Here is a 20,470-nt window from a genome sequence, read left to right on the forward strand (position 1 = left end):
TTTCACTGACCGATCTACACAGAGTCTCGATTCTTCGCTATCAAATCATACAGTGAGCACAATGTGGAGGTGTGTATGAATGATGTGAGTTTGGGTGAATACGACTGGCCAACTTCTCGGCTTTACCATGCACTTACATCTTGCCTTCAAGCTAGACGTCTGTCATTGACTTATGCTTATTAGGGTCTATGGGTCACTCAAACTGTGAACAGCGAAATCTTCGCCAGTGCGTTTGCAAAATGCAAAAACGTCATCCTCATCTTTTCCGTCAACAAAAGCAAAGCATTCCAAGGTTATGTGAGTATGGTATTGTTCAGGAAACTCTCCATTCGAACTTTGGGTTCAATTCTATCCACTTGCGATCTGATACGATTGTGTTGCTGACCAAAACTCGTGTCACGTCACAGGCCCGAATGGTGACAGTACCTTCGCCTTATTCTTCCAAGCCTAAGTGGCTGGAACACTGCAACTTTCACTCGTCAGATCCCTTCCGAGTCGAGTGGTTCTGTAAGACGGAGATGCCGTTCTCCGTCATTCATCACCTCCGAAACAGTCTGAACGAAAACGCATCTGTGATTGTCGGCAAGGATGGCCAAGAAATTGAAGAAGGCTGTGGGCGTGAGCTCATCAAGGAGATGGACAAGCGCGAAGCAGAGAAGAAGGAACACACGGAACACAAGTACGAGAATGAGAAAGGATACAATGGCTGGGGTTGGGATGGTGGCAGGCTGACTCCACCTTTCTTCCCTCCTTCTGGTCGGGGTGCTTACCGTGGGCGCGGCAGTCGTGGAAGCCCCAGGGGTAGAGGACGGCCACATGTCAAACGGGAGTGGCAATACTAAGCTGTCGATTGTGTTGAAGATTTTTGTGATGGCAATGATGATGATGATGATTTGCTACCCTGGGCCTTCAGTGCGGCCCGGGACAAAAGCAGTGGACAGAAATAAAATAGTGAGCAGAGTGACCCTATGTGGCTACTTAATAGAGTAAACAAATAGATGCTGTTATGAAATCCAAAATTTGCCTTGCTGACGTTGAAGCTTGATCATGTGCCTTGCGATCCAGTCTTGCAATGTTTGACGGTTGTAAAAAGAAAATGAAGACTCAGTGAGCACACGAAATATTCTTGATAGTAAGCTTGAGGGAATCAAGGGATGCAAGAGAGGCCCAAAAAATAAAAAATAAAAAAAATTGATGATAATACCAACGGTGCATATTCAGGTAACTCTGGGCGGGTTGGGAACTGAACCCGAGTCCTCTGGGCTATTTTCTGCTCTCCAGGCCACTACACCACCGATGTTGATATTATGTTATTGACGAGTAGTCACCTTAATCACATTTATATGGTTTGTGCACTTTGGGGGTGGTTGCTTGTTGGTGCCTAAGGAGGTAGGCAGAAGCTTTCGGACGAGCGTGCGTCTGGGACTCGCATCCCCCGCTGTCTGTCTACGCGGCGTCTATCACCCTCCGAAGATCTGAGTTGAGCTTGATAGGCAGGCTATTAACTTGTCTCTTAAGTACTTTATAGATTGGGAATCCCGCCGATTTAAATGATTGGTGTCCAAATTCCAGTTTGTGTGTATACCAGTGCCTGCCTAACCGCCCGCCCACTGCATGTTGACCAGATAAAAAGCCCTCACTCTGTCTAGATCATAGTAGCTGATCAATTTCGCGCTCATAGCAGGAGCCTGTATACGTAATGTCTTCGCAAGTCTTTTGTGTTTGGTAGAGTCGACATTGCGGTCAGGGGTAAGCGCTCCCCGCGCGAATGATACCCTGTTGGTGGTCATGAACGCGCGTGTTGGCTTCAGTTCGTAGCACAGTGACTAGTAGAGCCTCAAGATCAATATATCCCATTGGCTTGTATATGAATTTCAAGCACAGAGACCCGTTGTAATCAAATGCCTTCAGTTTCAGGTCCTGGTCGGTTTCCAGGCCTCAAGGAACCAACAGCAACAGAACCATCACCGCAATGCCGTCAAGTTATCGAGCGATTCAACGTATAAATGTGGACGGATCTCTAACCGCTATGTGCATCTGTTTTTTACTTACAAAGAATATTGCTCACCTAATCATTGTCATTGAACTCTGTGTACATTATCATCGAAAGATGGGAGGCTGCTGCAGCGCTGAGCAAGATGGAGGTAGCAACCACGAACTATCACAGTGGAGTCCTTTGAATTTTGTCAATGATGAATCATGGATTCGCAAACCTGAGCGTCAAGTATCCCAGGTACATTTCGTCGCTGTTACACGTCTCCAGACGGGTGGGGATCACTGGAACATGCACCTTCAAGTTGGCAACGAGTCCGTCAGAATTGACATGGAGCCTGGCGCATGGCCTGGTCCCTTTGGACAAGGTTACCTCGGGCGACTCGATATCAGCCATCAGATGGATCCTATCACTAGGAACTGCGAACATCGGATCACCATTCCCGCGCGGCCTGGTGTGGCTGCCATGCATTTCATCACCGCGATCGTCAATGCTGACAATCATCGGTATGAGTTCACGCAGGCAGGGAGGGGATGCACAGGGTGGATGGGTGACCAATACCTCCTGTTTGTTCAACAGGGCCTTCTGCAGCCTGGGTATGAGAGGCAGGTAGAGGAGGCGATGAACCAAGAGTGGGAAGGTGGCCGTGCGACGCGCTCGTGGCCAGCTACCAGTGGCTATTATCTGAGAGATCTGAACAGAAGCCGTCGTAGACGGCGGTAACGTTGGGAGAAGTGGCTGTACACTGCAAGGCCCAACCTTGGGCATGGTCAGCAAAGTCTGTGGTATAATGAGGTGATACAGTATGGAACCGGAAGACAACGCCTTTCTTGACTATATAGCTTTAACTTCAACTACTAGAGCAGTGCAGCGGTAGATAGACAATATGAAATGGCTAGATATTGTTTCCACAATCCCTCCTGTCGATCAGATAGCTTCGAGAGCACCATCTTGAGAAATACCTTATTCTTAGACTGGTTGGACAGGGCGACCTGCTCGAACCCGCGTGGATAAACCCCCGCACAACCCCAATCAACCAGCCATACCTTCCCTTGGGCGTCAAGAAGGAGATTCCAAGGCGCGATATCCTGGTGCGTAAAGGCATGATCGTGGAATTGAAATTTAGTGTCTAGCAGTATTTGATGGGAGCACAGACAGATGTCGATCTTATGATTGCACCAATTCTCGAGATCCTGGATTGTCGAGAATAGTCCCGCTCTTTAGTCCGTGAACCAGGGTCCCTCAAATGCCTTGCCACCACTCCCTGCGAGTGAAACAGACGGTAAGTTGTTCGGTGGCCTTGATTGCATGGTCTTGATCATACTGGCAACTTGCACAGCTACAGATTCTCGCTCCTCATGCGTAAGAGAAGGCCAGCAGTCCTCGATAGTCGGTCCAGATACGTAGTCCGTGACGATGAAGTGATTGAGCACAGCCTCCCCCCGTCGTCGGGATTGCTGGCCCCGAATGTATGATAGACCTTAGGCACCGGCGAATGGAGCGATTGAGCAGCGAGTATCATGTTCTCTCCCTCGCCCGGGGATGCGTTCCCCCCGCCTTTTATTACGAGAGACTTTGCGATATGTACGATTCTCACGCCAACATGATGGTGAACTCTGGGTCTGGTTAGAAAGAGCTCTACGAGTCTGTCATTTGTTACCGGCGCGAGCTCCAAGTGATCCAGTGGAAACACAACTTGATCATCTCTCGCTATCGGCTACATCGAATAAGTCAATAAGGTCTCTTATTGACTTATATGTCACCACTTACATCTCGATATGGCCGGCCGAACGTAGGGCCATCTGCCTCATTCTCATCTTCAGGGACCGGTACGGTTTGTGAAGCTGGTGAGATTGGCGGGTATATAGTAGTTTCTGTGGCCTTTCGGTCTCTCAAGTTCTTCGACAACGATGACCCCAGGCTTGAAGAGGCCTTCAATAGGATGAAGAAGATTCCATTGCCGGGCAAGCGAAGTGAGGACTAATTCGATGGGTCAGACATGTGCTGGTCTTCAAACTGATCCGTAACCATGTATCTCAATTCAACAAGTCTACCTGGCCTTGATGACTCTATCAAGAAGCTGTAATGCAGCATATACAATCATACGAAATACTTAAATTTTAGAGAACATAAACTGCTGAAAGAAAAGAGTCGCTCACGGAATGAAGCTCATGCCATTAGTGCAGTGTAGCTGTCAAAGCACGTGAGCAGTCACAATCGGGCAGCTGCTTGATGTGCTCCACCAAAAAACGGGTGAGCACAGACCAAGGGCTATAGGGCAAGGGAAGATAGATAGGGAGGGATGATGGAGCACAGACCCCTCCTCGCACCTTACCTTTCTGCCTTATTGCATGCTGGGCGCTATCTTACAGTGCTGACCTTGCCTTACACAATCTTCGGCAAAAAAGCCAGGCTAGCCAAAGTGAGCCCTGACCCGCCTGTCTGCCCGTCGTTCCTTCCTGCTTAGCGGTTGGACATTGGACCGCTTCTTCACTTACCGTACCTCAGGTTTCCCATCCCACGTTCCGCTCCTCATTCCTCAACGTGCCTCTACCTAGACAGTGAGGGCATAGCGCCGCTTCAACATCGACTACATTTTCTTCCAACGGCATTTCGTACTTTGATTGCCTGTCTAACTACCTATCGGTGTTTCTTCCGTGCTGCCCGCCCTTGACGATCAGGACCACGCAGACCGCACAACTGCCCTTGTCAAATCTGCCGACGATACTTCACTTATCTCTCGACTCACCTGCCGAACGTCTACCCCCTACCGATCGCACTTGGGTGCTCTACCTCAGGAGAATCGGCCCAAGATGATGCCCAATCCACACATGTACAGCCAGCATCACTACAACCCTCAGGGCGACTCGGCCGCGTGGATGCACCAGCCGAGTCACCACCAGCATGCCCAGCAAGCAGCAGCTGCCGCCGCCGCCGCCTCCGTTGCGCAGCAGGCTCACTACAACCGCATCGCCGGATCCCACAATAACGCGAGTGCTCTGACGGCAGCTCATGCTCAGGATGGCAATATTGAGACCTCGGTGTCTGAGGACAATCGTAGAACATTGGCCTACATCGCCGACTTGCTCAACGAGAACACTCGGGAGGCTGCTTTGCTGGAGCTCAGCAAGAAGCGCGAGCAAGTCCCAGAATTGGCTCTGATCCTGTGGCATTCTTTTGGTACGTGACCGGCTGAGCTCAGTCTCTGAAGACAAGCAAGCCCATTGCTGTTGATATCGGCAACATGCTAAAATGCTAGCAGGCGTCATGACCTCCCTGCTGCAGGAGATCATTTCTGTATATACGCTCCTTAACCCGTCTCAGCTCACTGCCGCTGCTTCCAACCGCGTCTGCAACGCCCTCGCGCTTCTTCAGTGCGTTGCATCTCACAACGAGACTCGGACATTGTTCCTGAATGGTGAGACATTCCTCGTGTTACTTTTGCTGTCATACACACTGACTCCTTTCAGCGCATATTCCGCTATACCTGTATCCCTTCCTCAACACCACCTCGAAATCGCGACCCTTCGAATATCTTCGTCTTACAAGCCTCGGAGTCATTGGTGCTCTGGTTAAGAACGACTCCTCCGAAGTTATCAATTTTCTCTTGACTACAGAGATCATTCCTCTTTGTCTCAGAATCATGGAAACCGGCTCCGAATTGAGCAAGACCGTGGCCATATTCATTGTACAGAAGATTCTGTTGGATGACAATGGTCTCAATTATATCTGCGCTACCTACGAGCGGTTTTACGCCGTCGGTACGGTCCTCAGCAACATGGTCGCCCAATTGGTGGAGCAGCAGACCGCTCGTCTCCTTAAGCATGTCGTGCGCTGCTTCCTTCGGTGAGTTGAAGTCCTTGAATGCATGATATACGATGACTTTGCATTCCGCGGACCTCGTCATGTGTCGTTTATCGGAAGGGTACTAATATTTCAACAGCCTTAGTGACAATGCACGCGCCCGCGAAGCCCTTAGGCAGTGCCTCCCGGAGCCGCTGCGTGACGCGACCTTCTCCTCGGTCCTTCGTGACGACGCCGCAACTAAGAGATGCCTGGCCCAGTTGCTCATCAACCTGTCCGACAACGTTGTGGAACCAGGCAGCGGCAACCCAGGCCTTTAGAAACGGCAATTCTCGAATTCCAAATTCGCTATAACGAATACTCCTTCGACTTGAACAAACCCATGGTACAATAATATAAATGGGGCAAATGTAGTTACGATATCAGCATGGCACGCATCTTCACGGCGATCGGAATTATCTTCTGATCTTCTTCGCCCCGGACAAAAGCACAAATTTCCTGATACCCGGTTTCCTTCTTTTAGACATTGTCGGACTGGATGTGTACTATGAGTGTCACAGTACTTTGAGGGAAAAGCAAGGAAAAGTTTCCGGTTTTGTCTACCATTTGACGGACGTTTTGTCTTCTTCCCTTCGTTTCTTGCATCGGCATTAGGTGCTGCGTCGCTATGGGCCTTCCTGTCTGGGAGTGGCTCTGGTTACGATTTTTATAAATGATTCGCTAGAGTATGGTCTGATACGTTCTGGTATCTGACAAGGATAGGAGGTGGACACTTTCTTGATCACAAACTTGCATATGGTTCGGGATACGGACCTTCTTAGATGGTATACCCGTGGCGTTCTCTGGATCGGCGTTTCTTAGGACGATGAACAAGGAATGAGGTCGGCAGCATCAGTGTGAGATAGGGTAGACAAGAGTGTTTTTCTCTAATTGTAGATAGTACATGTAACAATGACACTGCGTTGTATTCTAGACTATTTTTGCTGCAGAACCATGGCATTCCTCCCCGAAGACTTGACGAAGCTATCGGACGAGCTTGCATGCACCTTTTCGATCAATGGGAGAGACTGGAAGGATCCAAGGCCACTTGATATCCGTCAGCTCCCCTCATTGGCGATCTAGGCCTAGTTATTGGTCACTATCGAAGCTCGTGAAGAGCAAAGTAATATAGACGTACCGGAATTGGGCGGGACGATGCTTGATAGCGGGCGGTAGGGGGATGGAGCTCTTCGGCGACATAACAACATAGCGTCCGAGTCGAGGATGGAGACAGATAAGCGGAAGGAGGCGTTGTCGCGTTTCCGGCGCCGAGTTGCCCCTCCAGCTCGTTTAGCACCGCGTGAAGTCGACTTACGCACTGGTCTTGGGCGTTGTTTCACGTGCCGGGCGATCGTCATCACGTTGTATCGACGAGTGCAAGATTTAAGATTTGGACCAGGGCAGAAGGGCCTGTCGCAGTCGCACATTTCAATGTCAACGGACATGGCTGAGTTGTGATATTGAATACCTCTAATAGGAGAGCGCGGCTATGGTGTATCTGGTGAAGATGAGGGTTCTGATGGGATAGTAGGGGTGGTTTGAATAGCAGCTCCATTATCTCACAGCAAGGTCAGAGAGGACCTAATATAATTAAGGCTTGAAGCTATTCAGGTGTTGATTCTCAGTCGCAAATTACTGTTTTCAGACTCCAATTTTCAGACCCTCTAGAGTCTGAAAATCCCTCTCTTCTCCCCTGCACACCTACTCCTAATCCCCCGTTGCCCCGTTCCTGCTTTCTGTTGCCTGCTAGCTTACAGCTTGCCGTTTGCCGTTTTCTGTTTTCTGTTTGTAGAAAGCTTTCTCAAGACTCGAACCAACGTAGAAGTAATTGGTTGCCCTGGAGCGCTGGGGTAGTTGTCGCGGGCCCAGCAGACGCTTGTCTGACCAATGCGCATCTAAAGTCAAGCGCTCGTCATTCCCATCCACATTGACAGCTTGGCTGTTTTCTCAATCGAGAACAGTATACAGTGAGGATAGGAGATCTCCTTCACCTGCTTACTGAGTGTTGTTCCTCTTCGTTTCGCCCCATTACAGTCAATGAACACCATTAGTCACTCTCCTTCAAGATCCTGGAGAGTGTGGGGAGTTGAATGTTGTTATCCCCTCTTTGAGATCCGGGAAAGTCATAGGTCAGCGATCAAAACCGCCATTTGTAAGATCAAGCCTAAACATGCATCTTCAACAAATTCGAATCGTAGAGAACAGTCTCAGCTTCCAAGATAAAAGACGCTGCTCCCTCAACTGCAGTTTCGTTGTTGGCAGTCGTGATGTACCAGGTAGGTAGGTAGGTCCCTTAGTCATTACAACCCATGGTCTTTGACAGTTCAGATGGTGATCCCAGACAGTCAGCTAGTCACCCCATAGGAGGGGGGTGTGTGTCGTCGCTGATTTGGCGGTTGGGGAACACGCGGACAGGCCTTGTCGTGCTGGCCTGACCACCCTGATATCGTTAGTCCATGCCTACACTACTGCAGACCGTTGTCGGGACCCTTGGAATATCTCCGTTGCGCAGTATCTTCCACGGCTTGCGTCATGTTGCATTATCACATCGCCGAGCAGAGCTTTGGATAACAGGGAAGGCATGTAGGTAAACACTTAGAATGTCTGGATATAGTTGCGCTTGAGGCGGGATATGGAGCACTCCTGGATATCCTTTGCTTGGCTTGACAAGAAACTGCGATCCGCTCACGTCAGGTAGTACACTTTGGTGAGCCAAAGAGGTGTGCTACCCTGAATTAGAAGGCTTGCATGTTCTGTAAGGCTAGGGACGGGCGGCTTGAGCGCTAATTCAATCACCTTCACCTTGAGCTGGTTTTTGGAACAACAAATCTGAATCAGAATTACATTCCAGACAGACTATAGACCTTGGTGAGCTGGGTAAAAAGGGTGCCATGAGTCTATGAAGCAGTGGAAGCAGCAGCGTGCATGTGGCTGGCCGTGCAGTCTCATGATGCAGTCAGGAAGAAAGCGCCCAAGCCGCCCAGAGACGGTTGAAGGAGGTGAAGAGAGGCAGCCAGACAGGCAGGCGGGGTGGTGGTGGGCACCGTGGGATGGGGTCAGGCGTTGAGAACGGCATTTAGCGGCATGGATCCACTGCTGTGGAACGGTCATACGGATAACAATACGGTGAAGGAAAGCGCGTGTCAGTCGCTGGCGCCTTTTGCAGCTTGGGGCTCTTTGCTCCGCAGATAACCTGCTCAATCCATGTGAAAGTGAAGGGAAGGAACGCAGGCCGAGAGACGGCCCCGGCTTGGCCTTGGGGCTGGTTGGTACAGGGTAGTCTGCTGAGCTGATCTGCCCTTTCCCAGTTTCCTTCCATACGAGGAGCTGAGGAGGTTATTAAGGTTCTTGCTCACTTGAAATTGCCAACTCGACCCGACTCGGCCGTTCTTTCTTTGTCTTGTGTCAAAGTGAAGAGGAGTCGAAGCCCTCCAATTGAGACCGATTGGAGGTGTTTGTTTTGGTGCTGAGCTGCCAAGCGAGTTCCTTCCCTTCGAGTCAAGAGAGACAGGCCGTTCCTTCTCCACATCCCACTCCTTCCTCCCCCGCGTGTGCGTGCGCGCTGGCCCTAAAGACTCGTCCATCCTCCGCCTGCCGGATTACCCGTCCTCTCCCCCATTCACCGAACGCGCGCGCCGAATCATCGCATCGTGACGGCCCCTCCTCCTCCAATCCGACCTTGCCCGGATCTTCCGAGACCTCGGACTTGTATGCGGGGCTCCGTGTGCCATCGCCCGCATTGAAGACTCCCCCCGAGTGATCTTCCCTAACGGCCGCCGGTCCAATCGATTCGGGCCCGTTGTCCGGCACATTGCCGTTGCCGTTGCTATTGCTATTGCTTTGCCTTGCTTGTATCTGATTCGACCCGATTTCATCTGTGTTGCGCCGTCGCGTCACCTTAAACATGGCTACTGTCACTGCTACCGTGACCGACTTCGTCGTATCCACGGTCACAAAGGCGGCTGCGGCTGCCAGTACGACCTCGGGCAACCGCGCTGCACCTCAGGCCGGTGTCCTTGAGGGTGCGAGTCCCGTAGCATGGAGCAAGTCTAATCCCATCCAACTGTTTATTGTTCAGGTCAGTCATTTCCATTCGCTTGTTCTCCAGCGCCCGCCTCGCATCCTAAATGCTGCTCCCTCGGACTTTCACTACACGTCGGCGTCAATTGGTCGGCCTCTTAACCCTATAGGAGGGTTCCATGCTGGCATCCGTACATCTGCTATCTTGACGGGGCATACTGTGTAGTGCACGGGACTACAGGACCATACTTTTCATGGCATGTTCAATATGCTAACTTTCATTAGGCTGTCATCATTATCGTCTTCTGTCGCCTGCTTCACTATCCGCTGTCTCTGCTTGGCCAGCCTCGGGTCATTGCAGAGGTCATTGGCGGCATTCTGCTTGGTCCATCTGTGATGATGCGCATACCGCACTTCCAGTCCACCATCTTTGTCACCGATTCCATGCCCGTTCTCAGCAATGTTGCCAACTTGGGTCTAATCATCTTCCTCTTTCTTGTCGCCCTCGAGGTGGACATTCGACTCTTCACCCATAATTGGCGGATAGCCCTGAGCGTCGGCCTGGCTGGCATGATTATACCTTTTGGCCTTGGATTTGCTATTGCTTGGGGCTTGTACCACCAGTTCCATGAGGAACCTGACACTGTTCCCATCAGCTTCGGGGTCTACGGCCTATTCATAGGCACAGCTTTGGCTATCACTGCTTTCCCCGTTCTCTGCCGAATCTTAACGGAGCTCAAGCTCTTGGGCACAGGTGTAGGTGTGACGGTCTTGGCCGCGGGTATCGGCAATGATGTTGTTGGTTGGATTCTCTTGGCTCTCTGCGTTGCTCTCGTCAATAACTCCAGTGGACTGGCAGCCCTATACGCATTGCTTTGCGTTATTGGCTGGGCGCTGTTTCTGGTCTTCCTTGTTCGACCCGGTTTCATGTGGTGCCTGAGAAAGACTAATAGTATCCAAAATGGTCCTACCCAAGGCATTGTAGCGCTAACAATGCTGATGGTGCTGATTTCAGCATGGTTCACAGGTGAGATACCCCAAATGCGTGCCATTGTAGCCGCTGCATAATACTAATCTAGTGTAGGTATCATTGGCGTCCATCCCATCTTCGGGGCGTTCCTTATCGGTCTCATTTGTCCCCACGATGGCGGTTTCGCTATTAAATTGACCGAGAAGATTGAAGATCTCATCTCTGTGGTGTTTTTGCCCCTATACTTCGCCCTCTCAGGTCTAAGCACGGATTTGGGGCTGCTGAACGATGGCATCGCTTGGGCCTACGTTGTCGGCGTCATAGCCTGCGCGTTCGCTGGCAAAATCATCGGCGGTACTTTGGCAGCACGTTTGAACAAACTGGAATGGAGGGAAAGTTTCACTATCGGCTGTTTGATGAGTTGCAAAGGTCTTGTAGAGCTTATCGTGCTGGTTTGTCTTACTGGTCAAAGATTCCGTGAGGGTGGCAGCTAACAAGAATACAGAACATTGGTTTGAATGCCAAGATTTTGTCTCAAAAGACGTTCACGATTTTCGTGGTAATGGCGCTGGTAATAATAGGACATGTTCATCATTAGTAATTGCGGTACTGACGTAATACTAGGTCACAACAGTCTCTACAACGCCTCTCACAAAGTGGCTGTATCCGCCGTCATATCAAAAGAAGATTGAGCTGTGGAGGAAGGGCGAGACGGACAAGGACGGCAATCCCATACACTCACCGGCCTCTTCCCAGCGAGAGTCTATTGAGAAGCTGAACGCTGGCCAAATCCGCCGGCTTCTCGTCTACCTTCGTCTTGACAGCCTTCCAAGTGTCTTCACTTTCGTTGCACTGCTTGGCGGGGAGTCGAAGCCGACACCACAGCTTTCAGCGGACACGGCCGATCATTCAGGGACCTCAATTGAGGATCAGCCATCTACTCCCATCATCCAGAAGCGACCCCTCGAAGTACATGCCCTGCGTGTCCTCGAACTCACAGAACGTACTTCGTCTGTCATGCAAGTGACGGAGGGCGAAGACTATTACGCTCAGCGAGATCCCGTCGTGAATGCCTTCCGGACTTTCTCACGGCTGAATGATGTTGCTGTGTCCGGAAAGGTTGCTGTTGTTCCTACCTCTTCTTATGCCGAAGTCGTCACGAATCAAGCCGCAGATATTGCCTCGGATTTTGTTCTTGTCCCTTGGAGCGAATATGGCAGTGTGACTGAGGACCAGTCAGTCCCCTTCACCATTTCTGCCAATGACCGGTACCAAGGCAAGACTCACCTCGATTTCATTCAACAAACCTTGGCAAAGGCGGTTTGTAACACGGGTATCTTTGTGAACAAGGGCTTTGGAGGCTTAGAGATGGGTGGTCGTCCCCAGCTTACAAGGAGTATCAGTGCTATGTCTATGCGCAGCCATCGCGACAAAGCAGCCATGCCAGTCAAGAACAAGTCTCACCAGATTTTCCTTCCGTTCTTCGGCGGCGTCGACGACCGGGTTGCTCTGCGCCTCGTCCTGCAGCTGGCTAAAAATCCTAACGTTTCTGCAATTATCGCCCATTTCAGCCTGCCTTCAGATGATGGGTACGAGATTGCAGTTCCACAACAAGCTGCGGTTGCCGGTGGCAGTCACGATGAGCATGGAAAGTCGGAAGCTGCCGACAAGACTCTGGTTGTTGAAGACATTTCGGCGTCAGATCTTGCACTTTTGTCGACACTTCAGTCATCACTTCCACCCGAGTTGGTTGGACGTGTGACTTTTATGGAGATACCAGTCACATCCAGCACAGTCATGCCACAGATCTTAAGCAAGGCCAAGGAGTACGTCGGAAACACCCCTTCAAATGCCGGCGATATCATCGTCGTCGGACGAAAGCACCTGCGCCTTGGCGACGGCAGCATCGAAATCGGGGGTGGCTCCTTGAAGAACACGGTTGGTGTTGTTGGCGAACAGGTCATCGTGAGCGGAGTCAAGGCTAGCGTTCTGGTCGTCCAGGCCGGAGGGCGTGGTTTGGAGATGTAAGCATGAATGGATACTATCATCATTACAAGTTATGTGGAGTCTGGATGTTTGTTTTCACTTCTGCATCTTGGCGTTAATAGTTGCATGTATGTTGTACATGTGTCCTCAGGGTACTATTATCTGAGGTTTCTAGATGGACCTGGATGGTGCATATTAAGTAGCCACTACATTGTTCTGCCTTACAATGCCATTCCACCCTTAACGATTCATCTCCTGAGCATCAAATTACATAAGATGAATGTTTCACAAAAATGCAGGACCAAAATCTTGCCAGCAGATGTGGTTATCTGTGCACTCAATCAGGTGAGATGAAGCCAGTGAAGTCGACGTTGAGGCGAAAACGGCATTTCCACGGAGGCTGATTTTAGGTGTTTTCTCGGGACCATTTCGGATTCAATACTCTGGTACTAAGAGGACAAGACCAGTTTCGATTAGCCTCCTGTCACCGCGACATGGGGACGTAGACACCTGGGTCACAGCTAACAATGTTGATAGCTAATGAACTGAACCTAGAGAGTTTACATGATTACTGACAAAGTAGTGAAGCAATAAATCTGATGGCGCGCTGGTCCTATTACAGGAAAACGGGGGGGACTAGGTTGTGATCTAAAGTAATCGCAGTCCAGTTGGCGATGAGCAGCCCGGAGATCCTTGAGTGAAGGCCGGAACTTACCTAAGCAACGGACCACGCAGTCATTGGCCATCCATTAGCCCATCGCACTATCAACATGCTTAGCCCACTCGGCCCCTGTCCGAGGGCTCTTCTCCGCGGCTCATCAGAAAACATCGCAGCTAATCAGATCGCCTGCCATTGGTCAACTGGCCTTATCTTCGATGTCTTATCAAGATCTGCTTGACATTGTAGCTTCCACTGCAGGACGGCGTCACGAAGAGACTGCAATGGACCGTGGGCATGTTGTAACAGGATGTTTTTGCCCCCCTTCGGGACGTGCCACAGAGACCCCAGAATTGACCTTCTCCGCTCAGTGGTCCGGCCATGACGGAATGCCAGTACATAAGTGCTCCGAGCCATTTGCTGGGCGCGCTACCAAGCACGCACGACGGAGATGCACATCTCCAGTCTTGGCCCTCCCGGCGGATCGAGGCTTTTTCATGTATCTAGACCATTCTCCATGGCATAGACGACGGTCGCACATTCAGAATATGAGCCCATTGCGATCGTGCCAACCATTTTCTCCTTTTCCTTTCCAAACTCACTTCGCTTCTTGATTATAGATTATTGTGATGTCTGTTCTACGTGCTTTCTAGTGTACTTCGCACCGTGATACCCGGCTTGTCGCCAACCCGACCGCCGCTCCGATTGGGCGTGCACCCTTGAGCAAGCCCTAACTTACTTTCATCGCAGCAGACATGGCGGCTGGTCACAGAAAGAAGCTCGTGGTGGTCGGCTTGGGAATGGTGGGAATCAGCTTCATGTGAGTGGTATAAGTTCTATGACAGTACGCAAGCAAAGACTAACAAGGCACCTTGCAGAGAGAAGTTGCTCAAGCTCGACGCCCGAGCTAGAGAATGGGATATTGTTGTCATCGGCGAGGAGGCGCACCTGGCCTACAACCGCGTTGGCCTGACGAGCTTCTTCGAGCACAGGAAAGTCGAGAACCTGTACCTGAATCCCCTGGAATGGTATGAGGGTATTCTGGACAACGCCCTCGGTTGGCACCTGAACAAGAAGGTCACCGAGATCCATCCGGATCGAAAGATTGTCACATGTGCGGACGGCACTGAGGTCTCGTATGACACCTTGGTGCTGGCCACGGGCTCAGACGCCGTGCTACCCCGGCACACTCCAGGCCATGATGCCAACGGAGTGTTCGTCTACCGGAACATCGAGGATCTGGAGCGGCTAATCGCCTTCTCTGCCACGAAGAAAGACACCTACGGGGCGGTTGTGGGCGGTGGTCTCCTCGGCTTGGAGGCGGCCAAGGCGATGATGGACCTCGAAACATTCAAGCAGGTCAAAGTCATTGAGCGCAATCGCTGGGTGCTCAGCAGGCAGCTGGACAGCGACGCGGGCGCCATGGTGGTTGAGCAGGTGCGCGCGCTCGGTGTCGATGTGATGCTCAGCAGGCGGGTGGGAAAGATCGACACGGACGGCAACAACAACGTCGTAGGCGTGCACTTCGAGGATGGCGAGTACATGCCCTGCTCGACGGTCTGCTTCGCCATCGGCGTGCGGCCGCGCGACGAGCTTGCAAGATCGGCGGGCATTCGATGTGCAGACCGAGGCGGTGGCATTGTTGTCAATGATGATCTGAGCACGAGCGAGCCGCACATCTACGCCATTGGAGAGTGTGCGAGCTGGCAGAGTCAGACGTTTGGGCTGATTGCGCCGGGCGTGGAGATGGCTGATGTCTTGTCATTCAATCTTACTCAAGCGAAACTTCACCAACCTCGGCTTTATAAGAGGCCGGATCTGAGTACGAAACTAAAGTTGCTGGGCGTTGAAGTTGCCAGCTTTGGAGACTTCTTCGCTGATCGTGATGGGCCTAAATACCTGCCGGCTCGAGCAGCGAGGAAGAAGAAAGCGGAAGACAAAGCGCACGATGTGAAAATACTGACGAATGGCCTTCCGCCGCCGGATGTCAAGGCTTTGACGTACAAGGACCCCTTCCAAAATGTGTACAAAAAGTACATCTTCACCACGGATGGCAAGTATCTACTGGGTGGGATGATGATTGGTGACACAAAGGACTACGTGAAGCTAGTGCCGCTTGTTAAGCAGCAGAAGGAGCTTGACATTCCGCCGAGCGAGCTTATCCTCGGCGCGAAGAAGGACGGAGACGACGATGGTGATGATTTGGAAGATGACACTCAGATATGCTCGTGTCACAATGTGACAAAGGGCGACGTCGTCAACGTCGTCAAAGACGGCACGTGTAAGTCTCTCGGCGATATCAAGTCGTGCACGAAGGCCGGTACGGGGTGCGGCGGATGCATGCCGCTAGTGACCTCCATCTTCAACAAGACGATGATATCGATGGGCAACGAGGTCAAGAATAATCTATGCCCGCACTTCAACTACAGCCGAGCAGACCTCTACAATATCGTTTTCGTCAAGCGCCTACGCACCTTGCCCGAAGTAATGCGCGAGGCGGGCGTCGACCCAGATAGCTTAGGTTGTGAGGTGTGCAAGCCGGCTGTGGCAAGCATTTTTGCGAGCTTGTGGAATAAACATGTTATGGATAAGACGCACCACGGCCTGCAAGACACGAACGATCGCTTCTTGGGCAATATCCAGCGCAATGGCACGTTTAGTGTTGTCCCGCGAGTTTCGGGCGGCGAGATCACGCCGGACAAGATGATTGTCATGGGCCAGGTTGCCAAGCAGTATGGCCTATACACCAAGATCACTGGTGGCCAGCGTATCGACATGTTTGGTGCTAAGAAGCAGGACTTGCTGGAGATCTGGAAGACGCTTGTCGATGCTGGAATGGAGAGCGGTCATGCGTATGCCAAGTCACTACGTACGGTTAAGAGCTGTGTGGGCACGACGTGGTGCCGTTTTGGTATCGGTGACAGCGTGGGCATGGCTGTACGTCTGGAGGAGCGGTACAAGAGCATTCGAAGTCCGCACAAGATCAAGGGTGGTGTTAGCGGTTGTGTGCGTGAGTGTGCTGAGGCGCAAAACAAAGAGTGAGTTGTATCTTGGCTGTCTTACCCCTGACCCCTTTTCTGCAGTAAGCTAACACATCTTTCTGCAGTTTTGGCCTAATAGCAACCGAGAAAGGTTTCAACATATTCGTCGGCGGCAATGGAGGTGCCAAGCCCAGACATTCGGAAATTTTGGCCAAGGACGTTCCTCCGGCTGAGGTGATTCCCATATTGGACCGATATCTGATGTTCTACATTCGCACAGCAGACAAGCTACAGCGGACAGCGCGCTGGCTTGAGGGCCTGCCGGGTGGCATCAAATATCTACAAGAGGTAATTCTCGAAGACAAGCTAGGCATCAACGCCTCACTGGAGGCACAGATGAAGGAGCTCGTGGACAGCTACTTTGATGAGTGGGCCGAAGCCATCAAGAACCCGGCCATAGCTGCCAAGTTCAAGCAATTCAACAACACAGAGGAAACCGTTGAGACAGTGGAGGTAGAAAAAGACCGCGACCAACCCCGCCCTGTGTTCTGGGCAAAGGAATCTGCCAAGGAGGATTTCCAGGGCCTGCGCAGCAAGTGGTCATTCACCACATGGCAACCTGTTATCGAAGCGAGTCACTTCGCAGGAGCGGACTCTTCTCCGAATGGCGTGAGTGCCACGATCAAACGGGGTGACACGCAGTTGGCGTTATGGCGCGTCCGCGGGCGTTACTTTGCCACACAGCAAATGTGTCCACACAAGCGAGCCTTTGTGCTGTCGGACGGTCTCATAGGAGAAGACACGCCAGCCACAGATGAGAAGGGCGAATCCAAGGGCGACGCTTCCGACAAGGTCAAGCCGGGTGCGCCGTGGGTATCGTGTCCGTATCACAAGCGCAACTATGACCTATCAAGCGGTAGCTGCAAGAACGACTCGGAGTTGAGCATTGCGACCTTCGAGGCCGAGGAGAGGGCAGACGGTTTTGTGTATATCAAGCTGCCGCCCGTCGAAGAATTGGACGCTGAGCTAGGCACCAAGAAGTGGATGGTCAAGAAAGGGGAGACTAAGAGCCAGTTTGAGGAGCTCGACCGCAAGATCAAGTTCATCGGGCAGCGGGCAAAGAAGCCCGGCGTAAAACCCCATGTCGAACTGCCGATGCGCAAGCCGGTTGAGCTTATGGCTGGTGGTGGATGTGGAGCCGCGCCGGACTGGTAAATCTTAGAGTATGAGTCCATCAGTCTGAAATATCTCAGTGTTGACATGGATTATTTGTCAGGGGAGCTGCGAGTACTTGGAGCAAATCTGGCTGTGGCAAGACGAGGTAAAATTGGAAGAAGGATCACCCGAGACTCATTTGGCTGCTATCTAGTTAACCGTATATAACATATATTCAATGACATACAGAATCTCAATCCCACTGACTAGCTACCGTAAAGCAAGAGATCTAACGAGAGATATTCTCTGTTAGTAAGATCGCTTCTCTCGAAATATGCTTTGCTTGCTCGATCGACCAATCAATCAGCCAGCCACTGAGCCGGACTCCCGTAAGCCCGGGTGAGCGATAATTGTGGGACTCTTCGGCGGAAGTAGAAGTGGGGCTTCGGGGGAAAGACCGGTGGAGTTAATAGCTGTATGCCCTTTGTTCTCCTTTCTTGCAGCCCTTGCTAGACGAAAACTGCCCATATCAAAGTCTGCATCTTAGAAAGCATAAAAGCCGCTGAGACCCTACCCTCTCATATGACCTGGTACGCATCTGTACTCCTACTTTTCTTGAAAACAACCATGACTACTTACACAAAACGTCCCGTCCGGCAGCTGGGCAAGAATGGGCCGCTGGTTCCTCGTCTGGGATTGGGAATGATGGGTCTCAGCGGAGTATATGGCCTTCCGGCTCCTGACCATGAGCGCCTGGCCTTTTTGGACAAGGCTTTCGCGACTGGAGAGACATTCTGGGACACAGGTGCGGACCATGGTGTCCTGATATACTTTCAAGGCTAATCTGTGATTATGAAGCCGATGAGTACGGCGACTCCGAAGATCTGATTGGAAAATGGCTCGCCGCAAACCCCGATAAACGCAAGGATCTCTTTCTTGCCACCAAGTTCGGCATCAAGTCCAAGCCCGAAGAACACCTGCAGATCGACTCATCCCCTGAATACTGCCGTAAGGCTTTAGAAAAGTCACTCAAACGATTGGGTCAGTCATATGTCGACCTATATTACATACACCGCCTTGACAAGGTGACTCCCATTGAGAAGACTGTTGAGACATTGGTCGAGCTCAAGAACGAGGGAAAGATCAAGCATATAGGTTTGAGCGAGTGCAGTGCTGAATCCTTGCGTCGAGCGTATGCCGTTCACCCAATAGCATGTGTACAAGTTGAGTACAGTGCCTTTTGTCTTGCCATTGAGTCACCCGAGATTCGCCTGCTTGAGACAGCTCGCGAACTTGGTGTGGCAGTAGTGGCATATAGCCCTATTGGCAATGGCTTTCTCACCGGCAAAATCCGCAAGCAAGAGGATTTCACTCAGCCTGGTGATCTCCGTGCTAGCATACCATGGTTCAAGCCAGAGAATTTGGACAATAATGTGGCCGTTATCGATAAAATGGTTGGCATTGCCCACGCAAAAGGAGTCAGCCCTGCCCAATTAGCCCTAGCTTGGGTCCTTGCTCAGGGAGATGATATTTTCGCGGTTCCTGGCACGTCAAAGATTACTCGTCTAGAAGAAAATTTGGAGAGCATGTCGATCTCTTTGACGTCTGATGAGGAAAAGACGATTCGCAAGTTATCGGCGGAGATAGTGGGTGGCCGTGTTCAAAGCCTGATGGGGCACACATTCGCCGATACTCCTCCGTTGCATTAGAAAACCCGAAAGGCGTACTTGACGTAACAAACTCTAAGCTAGTCCCAAGGTCACATATTGACAAAACCTTATAGAATCCCGAGCAACTGTTTCTGGAAAATTCCCAACTTTACATGGGTCCCTCGTGCGGTGATGGTAAACCTCCGCACTATTCACGTGTTGCGAATAGACACATGTGAGAGCACATTTTCTGGTTGCTTTAGGTTATCGGTCCCCCTGTGACGCCGAAATTGCAGTAAACATGACTGTTGACAGTTCTTCGTCAGTGATGACAATTTTCTGAGCAAAGGGCATGCAACAGTTGTACATTTGGTGCAGTGGAGTATGCACTGGCATGCTTCGCACGCACTAGTAGTCTCTTATAAGGCGAAGGGTAAAAAATACCTGCACTGAAAACAGTCAGATCCAGGCTCTGGCTGAATTCTATCAATCCAGCTCCTTGGCTAATCTGTAAGAACTCATGAGAGACCAAAGCTACCAGTAAAGAGTTTTAAACACAAAGAAACTAAGTGGATGATCTCCTGACTATAGCAGAGCATGCCTGAATGAGATCAGGCGGCAACCCGCTGTAATAGCTTAAACCAAAATTTGGGCGATAATTATATTATTACTGACAGTCTATGAGGATATATAGTCGGTATAGTCCCCTACCCTAGACAAATAGTGAGAATGAGATATTCTAAGAAGCCTGGAAGAAATTAAGGTTGCCAGTGGGCAGCTCCTAGGAAGAATGACAGTTTAAGGCCATTAGGATACCAATGGGCTTGCAACGCACAGTAGGCGTTCTATGCCCGGCTCGAAGACCATGCAATAAGGTAGGTGGGTACGAGGTCTCAGGGGCTGTCACCAGGTACAGGTAATTCGGAGGTGCCGGCTGGGCGCCGGGCTGTCAGCGCGCTAACGGTCGGGCCGTCAAGACCTAGCTTCTTGCCGCAATACAAAACATGTCAACCACTAGTTCCTCTATTCTTTAATTTAAGCATCAATGATCACAATGTCGTCGTCACAACCTCTTCTTAGACGGCGCAAACTCCGGAAGGGAACATTCAGTTGCTTGGAGTGTAAACACCGCAAGACTCGGTGTGTCTTCAGGCCTGGGGACTCGATTTGTGAGTTGTGTCGACATCGCGGCGTCTCGTGCCTGAGCCAGGACTT

The 20,470-nt window shown here is 51.1% G+C and overlaps 4 protein-coding genes across 4 annotated transcripts; all 4 read left to right on the top strand.

Moving 5' to 3' along the window:
* Positions 1 to 4,824: 4,824 nt before the first annotated feature.
* UCRPA7_4639 (putative cell differentiation protein rcd1 protein) lies at positions 4,825 to 6,117 on the top strand (the record flags this gene model as incomplete). Its single annotated transcript, XM_007917190.1, has 4 exons — positions 4,825 to 5,173; positions 5,256 to 5,411; positions 5,464 to 5,839; positions 5,937 to 6,117. 4 exons carry the CDS (start codon positions 4,825 to 4,827, stop codon positions 6,115 to 6,117), a joined length of 1,062 nt encoding a protein of 353 aa, XP_007915381.1.
* Positions 6,118 to 9,740: 3,623 nt separating this feature from the next.
* On the top strand, positions 9,741 to 12,854 carry UCRPA7_4640 (putative potassium:hydrogen antiporter protein; the record flags this gene model as incomplete). The annotated part of the gene is made up of 5 exons (XM_007917191.1): positions 9,741 to 9,914; positions 10,142 to 10,883; positions 10,941 to 11,278; positions 11,332 to 11,397; positions 11,451 to 12,854. 5 exons carry the CDS (start codon positions 9,741 to 9,743, stop codon positions 12,852 to 12,854), a joined length of 2,724 nt encoding a protein of 907 aa, XP_007915382.1.
* Positions 12,855 to 14,225: 1,371 nt separating this feature from the next.
* Positions 14,226 to 17,666, top strand: UCRPA7_4641 (putative nitrite reductase protein; the record flags this gene model as incomplete). The annotated part of the gene is made up of 3 exons (XM_007917192.1): positions 14,226 to 14,290; positions 14,349 to 16,508; positions 16,577 to 17,666. The coding sequence occupies 3 exons, from the start codon at positions 14,226 to 14,228 to the stop codon at positions 17,664 to 17,666; spliced, it is 3,315 nt and encodes a 1,104-aa protein (XP_007915383.1).
* Positions 17,667 to 18,233: 567 nt separating this feature from the next.
* UCRPA7_4642 (putative aldo-keto reductase putative protein) lies at positions 18,234 to 19,315 on the top strand (the record flags this gene model as incomplete). The annotated part of the gene is made up of 2 exons (XM_007917193.1): positions 18,234 to 18,411; positions 18,465 to 19,315. The coding sequence occupies 2 exons, from the start codon at positions 18,234 to 18,236 to the stop codon at positions 19,313 to 19,315; spliced, it is 1,029 nt and encodes a 342-aa protein (XP_007915384.1).
* Between the last annotated feature and the right edge of the window lie 1,155 nt (positions 19,316 to 20,470).

Source organism: Phaeoacremonium minimum, assembly GCF_000392275.1.
Source record: "Phaeoacremonium minimum UCRPA7 unplaced genomic scaffold PA7_03_scaffold_359, whole genome shotgun sequence".
NCBI lineage: Eukaryota > Fungi > Ascomycota > Sordariomycetes > Togniniales > Togniniaceae > Phaeoacremonium > Phaeoacremonium minimum.